The sequence below is a fragment of the Seriola lalandi genome, unplaced genomic scaffold, assembly GCF_002814215.2.
Source record: "Seriola lalandi dorsalis isolate HSWRI2012SDOR001 ecotype SW California unplaced genomic scaffold, Sedor1 jcf7180002054520, whole genome shotgun sequence".
NCBI classification, from domain to species: domain Eukaryota; kingdom Metazoa; phylum Chordata; class Actinopteri; order Carangiformes; family Carangidae; genus Seriola; species Seriola lalandi.
In genome coordinates this window covers 875,131-889,263 of record NW_019525073.1, presented here as the reverse complement: position 1 = coordinate 889,263, position 14,133 = coordinate 875,131, and the positions used below count along the sequence as shown (strand labels likewise).

The 14,133-nt window shown below is 43.2% G+C and overlaps 1 protein-coding gene across 1 annotated transcript in view; it reads left to right on the top strand.

Annotated features, from left to right (window-relative positions):
* The window catches only part of chd5 (chromodomain helicase DNA binding protein 5), a 38,965-nt gene that overhangs the window by 5,647 nt on the left and 19,185 nt on the right, over window positions 1–14,133 (top strand). The window contains exons 2-15 of the mRNA XM_087175998.1: window positions 1,196–1,347; window positions 6,565–6,783; window positions 7,552–7,670; window positions 8,244–8,485; window positions 8,588–8,700; window positions 8,880–9,006; window positions 9,329–9,495; window positions 10,483–10,701; window positions 11,238–11,444; window positions 11,936–12,147; window positions 12,689–12,820; window positions 13,040–13,148; window positions 13,419–13,610; window positions 13,907–14,107. Coding sequence (XP_087032124.1) covers window positions 1,196–1,347; window positions 6,565–6,783; window positions 7,552–7,670; window positions 8,244–8,485; window positions 8,588–8,700; window positions 8,880–9,006; window positions 9,329–9,495; window positions 10,483–10,701; window positions 11,238–11,444; window positions 11,936–12,147; window positions 12,689–12,820; window positions 13,040–13,148; window positions 13,419–13,610; window positions 13,907–14,107 — 2,411 coding nt within the window. The remainder of the gene's footprint in view (window positions 1–1,195; window positions 1,348–6,564; window positions 6,784–7,551; window positions 7,671–8,243; window positions 8,486–8,587; window positions 8,701–8,879; window positions 9,007–9,328; window positions 9,496–10,482; window positions 10,702–11,237; window positions 11,445–11,935; window positions 12,148–12,688; window positions 12,821–13,039; window positions 13,149–13,418; window positions 13,611–13,906; window positions 14,108–14,133) is intronic.

Here is a 14,133-nt window from a genome sequence, read left to right as displayed (position 1 = left end):
TGTCTGTGTGTGTCTGTGTGTGCGTGGGATACCTCCTGCTAGCTTTGCTAAATAGAGGATAAGTGGTTGGTGAGGTTTGTGTGTCTACTACACAGGAATCCCTCCTCCCCAATCTCTCACTCCAGCTACCCAGGGGAGTGGTAGACTGCAGGGCGAGTGTTGGCTGATTGACTCTGATACATGTGCTGCATATTTCATGCCCTCCAGTCTGTCTGTGTGAGACGCAGAGCGCAAGGGAGACACGCAGATATATAGACTGAAAGAGACACAAAGACAGTTGGAGACACAGTGGGAGAACGAGATCAGGTCAACCTTTACGGGGCGGTTGCATCCTGTGTGTATTTCTCCACGTGTCTCTTTATAGTGATGTATTGTTTGGGACTGTCTCTCTCCCTTACTTACTCCTCTGTGACCCACTGTGGCATCAGTAAAGTCTGCTGCGCTCAGCAGTCAGCACGTTTGTACACAGCAGCTTTGAGACAGTGCAGCTGACAAACAGCAGCAGGTCGCTTTAGTCCCAGCAAGCATTAAAGGCAGAAGTTATGCTCAGTATACCTCAGTGGTCCTCCAGGGATATCCCATTTAGCAGCAGGGCAGGCACTCCATCTATTTGCGCTTTGACGGATAAAGTTGATCCACACTCAATGATGTGTGATTATGAGGTTTATTTTGCCAAGTGCTCCTGTTGGCCTGACACCGATTCATCATTTTTATTTTCAAAAACTGACTTTTCACTTTGCTGTCTTTTCACTGTGTACAAGGCTGATAACTAATGATTCATTTAATTATCGTTTAAGCTTTCTTTTTTTTTTTTTATCCTTTTTGATTCCAAATTTTGACTATTAAATGTCAGAAAATTGTGAAAAAAAACCTTTACAATTTCCCAAACACAAAGTTATTTCTTCACATTCCTTGATTTGTTTAATCAACAGACCCAGATATATTCATTTTACAATGTTATAAAACTGAGAAAAGACACACCTTCACATTTCAGATGCTGGAACCAGTAAATGTTTAAAATTTTTCTTTAATAAACGACTTTAATCAATTAATCAGTTATGAAAATTGTTGTCAATTAATTTCCTTGCTGTAAAGTTGACAAACTTCCAGATGTACAGTATCATCTTAAGTACTCTGTGCACAGTGTACTACATTATGTGCCTAAGGAGATATGTTTTTGTTTCTTTGTTTCCAGATGAGGATGACGAAGGTGAGCGCAACACTGTTCCCCTTACACCCCTCGACAGCTTTTTTTCTGATGATGACTCCCTCAAACAACAAAAGAAGAAGAAGCCCAAAAAGATGAAAGAGGGAAAAATGCCCAAAGTTAAGAAGAGGAAAAAGGAGGTAATGTGTAATTCTCACTCAACACCATCTGTCATGACCTTGGACACAACAGCTTGTCAGGCGTTTTGGCTCAAGCTGTCCTCCACATTCTCTGTTTCTCAACCCATCGCTCTTTTGATGTCTCTGCAATTGGATCAGAGGTGTGTTTTGGCTACTGGATTGCCTTTGTAATCTAAATGAGAGGCAGTGGACTGTCTCAGGCTTAGGGGAGGTTGGCAGCAGTGTCGCCGTCATTGCCAGTGTAAGCTGTGGGCACCAAGTGCCAGTTTAGAGTGTAGATTTGTGCCTGTGGTGCTGGTGCTGATGGCAGGGACTGTAGGTCAGAAGTCCACAGTCTGTGCCAAGCTAACAGTGGGAGTCTGAGCTGTGACAGAGCAGTTTTGACAGTAGAGTTTCTCCAGCCTTTAGTCTCCAAGGTTTAGACAACAGGTCAGACGTTTGAACTGCTCTCAGCATTAACACCAGTGTCTTTATTCAACCAGATTTGTTATGTTGGAATTACTAGCTGTTAAAGCTAGCCTTTTGTTGAACAGCAGCCACTGTGGTCACAAAGTGGCAATTATGGTATTACAGTGAATGCTAAAATGTAGTTTACAGTAGCACAAATAGAAAAGATTCAAACTGAGTCAGTAATGCCATTTATTCAGTCATTAAACTATAATATCCAACGTTACAACGTAACAATATAGCATTAGCTATTGTCAGGCTATAGCTGCAAAAACCCAAAGTTTATCGAATTTAGCATGAGTGTCTTTCATTCTGTCACACAGACTTGCTTTAAAGTTGCATTGCATTGATCTTATGTATCATTTCCTTATATAAAAAGAACCCTTTCCTTTAGATAATCTCTCACATGCACTTCCATTATTTGCCATGGTCTCAGGGCTGGGTCATTACAAGTTGCAAATGTGTTAATAAAAAATTGCGATTGTCATTAGAGGTCATTTTGAGTTGTTTTCCTGTCCACCTGAGGATCGTTATATATAATATTCATTGTCCTTTTAGTTCTGGTTTGGTCTCCATCAACTTCCGAAAAAACATCTGGCTCATTTGCTTCTAAATTCTCACCATATGTTTACCAGCTAGCTTTATGTTTGTCGTTTGGTGCGGGGCAGGTAGTCAAACAATGTGGAGCACAGAGTGGAGCCAGTTTGTGAATTAAATCAAATCCTGTCGGTAGTGCGTCAAACATCTTTCTCATCAACAAACACCGTTAGTGCAGGTGTTTGTTCTTTTACCGAATAGTTTACCATCAAGTTTGTGTAATACTGTTGCAATAGCAGATTCAACAGACCTCTCCACATCAGTGGCAGCCATCTTGGTTGTTAACGAAAATGCTTCAGCGGCGCTCCTCCGTCAGTCATTGTGTGATACATAGTTGTGACTAGCCCGACCCGTATCATGGTGGATGAAAATCTGTGTGAACAGGGGGGGGGGGGGGGGGGGCCATCTGCAAGAGCAAATATAAATAAGCTCACTGATTGGTCTGGTTAGGGGAAGTACACTCCTAAACAAAATACTGAAACTGGTCACAGAATCTAACAGGTTAATTAAACACTGGAAAATCAAAACAATGACCTCGAAGTGGTTAAAAGCTCTGTAAAGCTAGAGAGAACTGCATTTTGAAAATAATAATCCGACCCCTTTCAGATTAAACATTGTCATTTGATCCACCATTAATATATAATATTGATTGGTGCAGCTTTGAGGGGAATCCGACTAAAAAGGCAGCATTGCATGAAGTTCACTCCCAATCTACGTTTTGCTCCAGAAAATGTGGCCAAACCCAGGAGCTATAATAATTATTTATTCAATGATTATAGGAATTCACCGTATTCCCAGTGTGTTTCCCGCCTGTGCTGGTGATGGCTTTAACAGTGTCAGTGACATAGCCAGGATGTTCCCCTCTGCTGGGTGGAGATGCCAGCAGTGCTGTGAGGAGCTTGGCTGGCCAGGCTGCCACCCGGCCCTTTGGCTGCTTGTGGTAAACACTGAGCTCTGGGTCTCACTGAGCTAATGAGGGGGGGACTCCCTCTGACACTCTCCTCTCTCACACACACAGACTCTGCTCTGTATTCTCCTCTTTCTTCCCTCTGCTCTCGTCTCACACGCATCACCTCACTTTGCCTTGATCGTGATGTTGCTGCTTTTGTTACTGCCAGCCTTTCTTTCTCTTTCTTTTTATTTCTTTCTTTCTTTCTTTCTTTCTTTCTTTCTTTCTTTCTTTCTTTCATTCTTCTCTTTCTTTCTTTCTTTCTTTCTTTCTTTCTTTCTTTCTTTCTTTCTTTCTTTCTTTCTTTTCTCACTATTATTTCTTTCTTTCTTGCCCTCCCACTGAGGAACCTCCACTGCTGTAATTCACTTCCAATCACTCCCCAGAGGTTGGTGTCAGACAGGGGCCAAAAGTCAATTGGGGTCAGAGACTGTCAGTGGCACATCGCAGTCTCAGGTCACAGCTACTGGTGGCAAGAATTGGTACTTGCCTTCCTTTTCTCATCAGTGAAACAAAGCAACTGTGTAGACATGAAGGGGCATTCTGGCTCCTGTTCAACAAAAAAGATTACAGAAGGCACCTAATTTTATTTGAAAAAGAGGAGGCTGATGTTTGGCCACAATATAACCTCAAAACATGTTTTGCTGAAATACAGTCACTTTGAGATGAGCCTCTGTCTTGTTTTTATAAGTTCAATATCCTCTCTGGGATTGTGAGTCAACAGAGAGCTGTTGCTGATTTCTGGGGAAAAGAAGAGGCTGTTGTTGTAGCCTTTTTACAGCGGCATTTTTTTTCTCGTCGAACTAGATTTTATTGAATATCCAGTTCGTGGCTCATTTCATATTTTCTGTGGCATCCTCTGCAATCTCCCTGAGGCAGAGCCATTATGGGGAAGCATCTAATTTGATTATGTTATCAGCACTTATCTGATTTTCTTCCCTCTGACAGTAGAGACACCCTCTTTGTTGCTGCCAGTGTCCTCTTTGGTCCTATGATGTGTGTGTAACATTGAACTCTGGGCCACGGTGAGGTTGTTGCACAGTTCCACCTCGTCTTTGCAGTTGTTCTCAACAGTGGTTCTGCTTCTTTGCTTTTCCCTCCTCCACCTCCACCCCCACTCCCATCCCCCATCCACAATCTTCAATTTACTCTCTCTCTCTCTCTCTCTCTCTCTCTCTCTCTCTCTCTCTTTCCCTCTCCCTCTCTCCTTCTTATGCATAAATGAGATTTGTCTAGACGGGTGCTGGAGCACCAGCTCTGCAACCACAGGCCTCTGCATAACAAGCTCGTTATGCAAACGTGTCTGATTGGATGGCACCGTTCCATTGGCTGCCACTGTGATAGAGAGTGAGGATGTGTGTGTGTGTGTGCGTGTGTGTGTGTGTGTGGGGGGGGGGTGATTGGCAGGATAGAAAGAAAGAACAAGAAAGGGGGAGCAGTTAAGAGAGAGAGTGAGAGAGAAAATAATAGGAGGGGGGGTTATGAGATGTGAAAGAGAGAAAGTGAGAGAAAAAGAAGGCGTGCGTGTGTGTGGGGGGGGTGAGCTATGGGAAAGAGAGAGAGAAACTAGGAGGAGAGAGAGAGAGAAAGAGAGCTAGAGCCAGACACTGCTCAAATTTGGTCACCATGGCAACACAGCCAGGCTGCTGGTAGGGTTGGCGGGCGCTGCGGCAACGTGAGCCTTTCCACTGCGCTACAGAGTAAAACGCCTGCAAGTCTCTCCATGGATCCACACAGGCCTGCTGAGCAACAGGCAGCGAGCAGAGCACAAAGCTGCTGTGCACTAATTCACTCCTTAGCATGTGCACACACATGTTCACACACAGATGCATAGATACTGTACAAAGACACACACACACACACACACACGCACACACACGCACACACACACAAACACATGTGGAGAGGAACACACGCAGAAAGAGATTAAAATAATTATCCCACTCACACAAAAAGATGTGCACATATACACACATCCAGGCGCATGCAGAGACACACATGCGTGCAAACACACAAAGCATCAACAAAAAAACTGCATCTCTAGATTAAAGGAAAGAGAAACACACCCATTCAAAAACATATATAGAATACATACATGCACAAACAAAATTAACATGCACACTTGCACACACATGAAAGGTGCATAATGAGAGAGAGATACCAGATACTTCACCCTCCTGCTCTCTCTCACTCATGCGCACACACACACACACACACACACACAAGTACAAACTGAGCACGCACCAGTGAATTTGTTCATATGCAACACTCTTGATCACACAAACAACACCTGTTAACTGTTAAATCCATATACCCTTCCAGATGTCTCATATTAAACGGGCAGGATGCAGCTCAGGCTACACATCAGCTCTGAGCTGTGATTGGCTGCACCGCCTGAGGTGTTCTCCTTCTCGCTTCAGTTTGTTGTCGAAGGCGAATGCGTGAAAAGGTGAACGTGCCTCTGATTTAACTCCCCGTCAACTCACCACTAACCTGCAGACGTAATGTAATCATTTATTTATTTCATCATTGGCAGAATGTTTACAATATTAGCTAAACAGTGACACTTTGGAATGAGGTCATTTTATTTATGCAAATGCCATCAAGTAGAAGCTTTAGAGTATACTGACAACATATGTTTTTAGTGTGGGTGGCCTCTGTGGGAGCTCTAATCCCTAACCCTGGCAAAATTAATGCCGTGCATATTTGCCCTACCATTGAGTTTCATGTTTTAATTATTCCCATTGCTTATTACTAGATTTGAAATTCTGTCTCAGAAGATAGCCCCCGAACTGGAGACAGATTTCCTTTGTGTCACCAATGGTAGAATTCAGACCTTAAATTCAGTTATGATCCAGGAATGTGGCTTTGATGCGAGCTTCAGTCAGTTACAGTCATGTCCTGAGGTAGGGAGCTGAAGCAAGTTTCAAAGCCAGATTCTACCAGTTTACATTTATAAAAATAGCTTTTTTGGCAGGAGCTCCTGACTATATCAAAGGAAGGCTGCTCGGGTGAAGTTTTCATTCAGTAAAAAATCCAGTTGGAGTTTTGTGAAGGTGTATACTAAACACATCTTTGTCTGCTGGAAAATACGCAACATCAGTGAATGCCGCGTGTCTTCCAATATGCTCGTGTCCTGCTGCCGATTACCACATAAACACTAGTGTTCATATATTTGCACTTTGTGCATAATGTTTGTGTGTCCTTCTGCAAAATGCCTTTAGGGAGGAATTCAGGCGAGAGTTGACAGTGACCTGGAGGAGACCTCAGAGGTGGAGGAGGAACGGGAGCGTCCTGAAATAGGCTCGGAGAGCGAGAGCAGCATGTACGGCCCCACCAAGAAGAAGAAGAAGAAACCGAAGGAGAAGAAGGAGAAGAAGCCCCGGAAGAAGAAGAGAGATGAGGAGGATGATGACGATGATGATGATGATGGTAACTTGAAAGTAAGTCTAGGCCCACGATGCTGACACAGGCCACACCTTGTAGTCTGCTGGGTTGTGTGTTTTAAATGAAGATGCTAATTTCAACACAGGGTTTCTATGTGGGTTCAGTGCCAATCATTTTAAATGGATCATCTCATGATATGATAATCTAATAATGATGATTAAGTTGATTTTGTGTTTCACATACCCCAAGGATATTTTACGGAGAGACAAAAGTAAAAAAAGAGTAGATATTAGATTAGAATAGATTAGATTAGACTACATCTAAAAATGGACTCTGCATTATAGATTGAGTCAATGAGGGACAGCAAGTGACACACAGTTAGTTGACAAACAAATTTAATGAATATGTATTAAATTAACCTTTTGACTGTTGACTGTCTGGCCCTAACTTTCACAAATCTCCAGTACTATGAAAACTGTCTTTATCTTGTTGACTCAACTACAACCGTGCACCCGGTACAGTGGTCAGTATTTGGAGCTGCGTGCGCTGCCCCTGTTTTCTTCACATATTGCACATATTCATTTGTAAAAATAATTCAGATGCAGTGCATGAAAAAGTACATCAAAAGCTTAAAAATGTGGTGTCTCCCCACTTTATAAGAAGTCAGTCCAACAATATCTCTTTTTCCTATTTTTTTAGGCGACCCATCCTTGAAAGTGGTGTGGATGATGAATGGTTACCATTAATTTGACATCATCAATATTTTCTTTATTTAACATCATTTAACGTATATGTTCTGATTTCTTTCATCTGTATCTCCTTAGGAACCTAAATCATCCAGCCAGTTGATGCAGGAGTGGGGTCTCGAAGACGTTCAGTACGGCTTCACCGAGGACGACTACAAAACCATCACCAACTACAAGGCTTTCAGCCAGTTCCTCAGGCAAGCATCTAATTTTGTGTCTGGATTCTCTTCCTGTGTTAAACTGCTCTGTTCTGTTTCTGTTTCTGAGGATTGTCAGAGTCCCTCCCTGAGACACTTTCAACAAAAACTCCACAGTGAGTCTATAGTGTACTGTGACGAGCAAACACTGCTCTTTTTGTTTGAGCTAGAAAGCTCGGCTGTTGGTAGAAAGAGTCTGTCTCACCTGGGGCTGTCTGGCTCGGCTAAGCTTCTGCTCCTACAAAGTGGAGCATGAGCTCCTGCAGTGCCCCCTGTGAGTAGTCAGCTGCTTACTGGATGCCTGTGACAGCCGGGAGGCTCTGGGACTCGGTGCTCTGACCCACTATCTTTCACAGGCCAGCGTGCCAAACCTCAAGCTGTTGCCTGACAAATCACAAACATGACATACACACAGCAAAGCAAAGAGAACAAAATTTAAGGGGCAGTGGGGTGTCAGCAAATCAAGACCCAGCTCCCTCCAGCGCTAAGGGAAGTAGAAATTACATCAGCAGGAATGAAGGGTGACACGATAAAGCTGCTGTTTTTGTCTCCTCTCCCCCTGGTTTCACTCAGGCCTCTCATTGCCAAGAAGAACCCGAAGATTCCCATGTCAAAGATGATGACGGTGTTAGGGGCCAAGTGGCGAGAGTTCAGTGCCAACAACCCGTTCAAAGGCGCATCTGCCACCGCTGTGGCCGCCGCTGTGGCCGCCGCTGTGGAAACGGTTACCGTGGCACAGCCAACGTCTGTCAGCAGCAGCCAGCCGAGCTGTCAGCTGGGGCCAATCAAAAAAGCCAAAACCAAAGAGGGAAAGGGTAAGGCGTAGTGAACATTGACAGAATGCTTTTTTTTTTTTTATATATAATAATGGCAAGAATACCATTTTTTTTAAGTTGTCTGTTGTCTGTTTGTCTCAGGACCAGGAGTTAGAAAGAGAAGTAAGACTGTGAAGGAGGTGAAGAAGAAACCGAAGCCGAAGAAGACCAAATCGAAGTCGGGCCAAAGTGGGAAGAAGAAGAAAGCATCCTCGGTACGCCTTGTTTTTTTTCTTCCCTCAGCTCATTCATCCTCTCAGCTCCTCCACATGTCTTATATTTTCAATGACATCAAAGTGACCAGATACTTGATTGCACTTTATGTGAAAGTCGGTTCATTTTTAATTCATTTGCGCAGCTCTGAGCTTGTCAGTTTGTGTGTATGCTTTTCCAGAGTGAGGAAGACTTCCTGGAGGAGTCGGACTTTGATGACATCAGCATCCACAGTGCCTCCGTGCTTTCTGATACCTCGGGGGCCGCCACCAAGAAAAAGGCCCGACGTGGGCGGAAAAAAAGGAAAAGTATGTTTACTGTCTACACTCGCCATGCTCTGTGGTGTGTGTGTGTGTGTGTGTGTGTGTGTGTGTGTGTGTGTGTGTGTTTTTTTCCCTCCAAAATCCCAATGAAACCAGACCGTTTGATTATGGGTAACAGGGAAATTAGAATGTATTTTTTAAAGCTTTATTTATTCTGGGAATGATTTCTGAAGCTCTTTCTCAGCAGCTGTTGCCCTCACACTAAGGAGTCTCATTCACATTTAGTGGCAGCTCAGCAGTTGCATTCAAGTGCTGTTAAGTGCATAGGAATAACCCATTTTTACCTTTCTTTTTTTGCCCTCTCCAGAGGAAGACGGCGACGGCTATGAGACAGATCACCAGGACTACTGTGAGGTCTGCCAACAGGGTGGAGAGATCATCCTGTGTGACACCTGTCCCAGAGCGTACCACCTGGTCTGTCTGGACCCTGAGCTGGAGAAGGCCCCCGAGGGAAAATGGAGCTGTCCGCACTGTGTGAGTTGATTGGTTTGATATTTAAACATATTTGTGTAGCTTTATGTTGTGTTAACCATTTGCTAAAGTGGTCATCCGCGAGGACAAGTGGGACTTACCATTGTGTGCACTTGTCAAACAGTGCGGCAAGTAAATGAAGTGGGCCTGTTGCATCAGCTGGGCTTGTGTGAACACTTCACAGATTTATAATTTAAGCATTTGAGATAATTCATATTTTATACATCCAGTGAAAACAATAAGGTCTTGTCTCAGTTTATATTTACATACGCTGTATGTCAGTTTCCTCTGATAAGTGCAAGTTTGAATTTCATGATAATACTTTGAATTTTCAGTTAAAACAGCACATGTGCGCTGGGACATTCGTGAGTGAAATGTAAACTGAACAAGACCTTAGGCTGAGCTATTATCTTCAACAACGAACGGTTCCCAACCTTTAGAGGCTTAAAATGAAGCAGCGTATACTTATAACCCCTCATAACAGGTTGCATATACACCTGACTGTGAAGAGGTAAAAGTACCCAGTATTTCACAAGTAACAAGCAAAGATTAGAGAGAAAGGTTTGAAAAATTTATTACAATTTTCTGTAGCAGAGACACTTTTTTCCCCCTCAAGACGTCAGCACAGCAGCAGTTGATGCTTTGGGCTAAAAACTCCCTTTGTGTCTTGTTAGTTGTCAGTATTCTGTATGTGTAAAGCAAGGCAAGCCGCTGCTTCACAGTTACTATTTTATGCATTTTTATAAATCTATAGTGCGGGATTGATAAAAAAGTCAGGACCACAGACAACAAAGCTTTGATCGTGCAGCCTTTTGGTCTCAATATGTTAATGTGGTTGACTCCATAAGAAAAACAAAAAACAAACAACATAAAATCTGTAAATACCATATATATTAATGTGTCCTTGCAGTAAACAAAAAGGTGGAGGGAACTTAATTTAGCCGTATTTAACCTTGCTGCTGCCATGTGTGTGCTAACCGTGTCTCTCAGGAGAAAGAGGGAATCCAGTGGGAGGCCAAAGATGAAGAGGAGGAAGAGGAGGAGGCTCCGGGCGAGGAAGAGGATGACCACATGGAGTTTTGCAGAGTGTGTAAAGACGGAGGAGAGCTGCTGTGTTGTGACACCTGCCCTTCTTCCTACCACATCCACTGCCTCAACCCGCCTCTCCCAGAGATCCCAAACGGGGAGTGGCTGTGTCCTCGATGCATGGTGAGTTCAGGTCGCACACTGACTTCAGTCTATACTGTGTGATAATATTCATGATTTTATTTATGTGAGCAACTCTAAGGTTTTAGGGGTTAAAGCTTAAACATTTTTTTTAAACTCACCTCATAAACTGATGATGAATATATTTTTTCAGGATTTCTTTCAAATCAAATGATTTTACAGCAACAAATGTTGTGGAAATGTGCTGCGGAGTTACAGGGTGAAACAGAAGCTAAATCAGTACAGTGTACGGTATTTTATAATAGTATAAAGTGCATATGGCGACAGAAGTCAGTAGTCACACAGAGATAGTTTATGAGGTGGTGAGAGAGGGAGTTTAACAAAAGTGTCAGCTTAAATCTTGCAATGCAGTTTTGGTTTCTGAATATATAAGGAAGTCATTTTAAACTAGCCATGTGAGCTATCTCTTTAGGATGTTTGTGTTGGAATTACTCATGCATATTAATGTGAAGAAGAATATTATGTGTGCACCTTTGCTCTTACACAACACCTCTCTCTTTTTTTTTTTTTGTTCTTAGTGCCCTCCCCTGAAAGGTAAAGTACAAAAGATTCTGCACTGGACATGGGGAGAGCCCCCACTGCCAGCTGAGCTGCCTGCAGGCCCTGACGGAAAGCCAAATGATCCACTGACCAAGCCCCCACTCAAGGGCCACCCAGAGAGGGAGTTCTTTGTGAAGTGGGCTGGCCTTTCATACTGGCACTGCTCCTGGGTCAGCGAGCTGCAGGTGAGATACCAGGAGTATCTCAAATTAACACTTCTGCTCTGTTTGGCCACAGGAACTGTGTGTTGTCTTTGCTAAATGTGGAACACACAGGATGGGGTTTTTACTGGACCACCTTTTGCAGTTTAATATAAAATGATAATGCATGTTCCTAGCTTAGCTGTCATTATCAAGCATTTTAGAGCACAACTGTAGCTGACATTTAATATAGTGATGATACAACAACTGTTTGTTTTCAGACTTGGCCCTGGAGAAGTCTCTTCTCCAAAACAGCTTCCTTAGTTTATTTTGTATCCGTCTTCCCTTCATTAAATCTATTTTGGAACTTTGAGTAGTGAATCAAATTAGGCTCATTGCCATGCAATGCTCGATTATATATTGCATTCTTGTAAAAAGCATCCTTAGCCAGAGGTGGTGCTGATCGAAACTGAAGCAGAACTGATTGTTGTGCTGTGTGCGTGTGTGTGTGTGTGTGTGTGTGTGTGGTTATGCAGTTGGAGCTGTATCACACGGTCATGTATCGGAACTACCAGCGAAAGAACGACATGGACGAGCCGCCGCCGTATGACTATGGCTCCGGAGAAGAGGAGCTCAACAGCGAGAAGAGGAAGAGCAAAGACCCCCAGTACGCTGTGATGGAGGAGCGCTTCTATCGCTATGGCATTAAACCAGAGTGGATGGTTATCCACCGGATACTCAACCACAGGTGTCTGCTCACAGTCACACAAATCCTTATATCCACATGTTTTACACACCTTCTTCAGAGTTCTTGATGATAAGGTGGTGCTCAGTGTAGTTTATCCTCGCTCTCATCTTGCTTTTATAGATGGAGATTACACTTCACAGCACAGCATATTTCAGTATGGAGATATGTGAAACGCCAAGTGTTGAAAGTCACTGAAAAATGCATTGTGACAGATATTTGAAAAGACCAGAACAGCAATAAGTTCATTTCCATATGTTTCCAAACTTTTCAGGCCTGTGTTGGAGCTTGTCACATGTCATATGTAAAGAAATGTATTTAAGACAGATTCAGTATACAGTATAATCATATGTTTTACTATATGAAATATGCTTTGGAATTAAATAATACATTGCTCTCTAAGTGTCAGCCCCCCTCCTATAACAGCTACAGTTGCAGGAAGTGACAAATTACTGTAATTATCTGATTGTGTGTGTAATATTTGTCATATCTCGTTAACAAATATCAATTTTCTGTCTTTGTTTATGTTTATTCTCCCCTGTAGCTTCGATAAGGATGGCGACGTGCATTACCTGATCAAGTGGAGAGACCTGCCCTACGACCAGTGCACCTGGGAGGTGGATGATTTCGACATCCCAGAGTATGACACCCATAAAGCTTTTTACTGGGACCACAGGTGGGTTGGCAGCATCTCCAAATTAGCTCAGTCTTATTTCTTAATAGTGCAGAGATGACAAGATGGATAACTAGAATAAATCCCTGGCACACACAGATAAACAAAGGCGTATGCCTACATCTGCTGCTGTTCCTCCTCTGTCCAGCCCTCTGTCTGTGAGTCCCCCTGTTCGAGTTGTTTGACTCATCATTGTTGCTGCAAATTTTTTTTTCTTCCAAGGGAGCAAATTCTAGGGGAGGATCAACGCCCCCTGGTGGTGAGGAAAGGAAAGAAACTGAAAGACGACCATCCAAAGAGGGAGGTCCCCCCTGATGCTCCCATCATAGATGTAAGCTGAATTATTTTGATGTGCTCAGCTCACAAAAGTCCAATGAGCTGCCCTAGTTACCTGTGTCTTTTTGGGAATACAAGACCTCATTGTTATTGTTTTGCCTGCTGCGGCAGCTTTCTGCAGTAAACCCTTCAAAAGTGATGCTGTGGATGTTGTATGTGCTGTACCTTCATTATTATTATACTCCATATACAATTTTTAGTTGTTTACATTAGGCCAAATTGTTGACTTTAGCCTTTGTAATTACTCTACAAAACTCCTTCTCAGCCAACCATCAAGTTTGAGCATCAGCCGTGGTACATTAATGCCACTGGAGGAACACTGCACCCGTATCAGCTGGAGGGCCTGAACTGGTTGAGGTTCTCCTGGGCTCAGGGCACAGACACCATTCTGGCTGATGAGATGGGCCTGGGGAAGACAGTGCAAACAATAGTGTTTCTCTACTCGCTATATAAGGAGGTGAGGGTGGAAGAACGTCCTCTTTTTATTATCTCCATATTACATAATATATATATATATATCTTATATATTATGTCACATTTTTGGTTCTCTGGGTGCTATGTAAAATGAACACACTATTCATATCAATCCCTGTAATATGAATGGGAATGTAGACTTAAGATGTAGACTTAGATTGAATCACACTGGATATCACGCTGGATATAGATAAAACCTGTAGTATATCTTCTGCCTGTGATGTGAGAGTTGCTGAGTCATGTCTTTCTTCTCTCTCTCTCTCTCTCTCTCTCTCTCAGGGTCACTCTAAGGGGCCTTTCTTGGTGAGTGCGCCCCTCTCCACGATCATCAACTGGGAAAGGGAATTTGAAATGTGGGCTCCAGATTTCTACGTGGTGACGTACACTGGGGACAAAGACAGCAGGGCGATCATCAGGGAGAACGAGTTCACCTTTGAAGACAGCGCAGTGAAATCGGGGCGCAAGGTGTTCCGCATGAAGGTACGTCACACTCGCCAGGATAGATC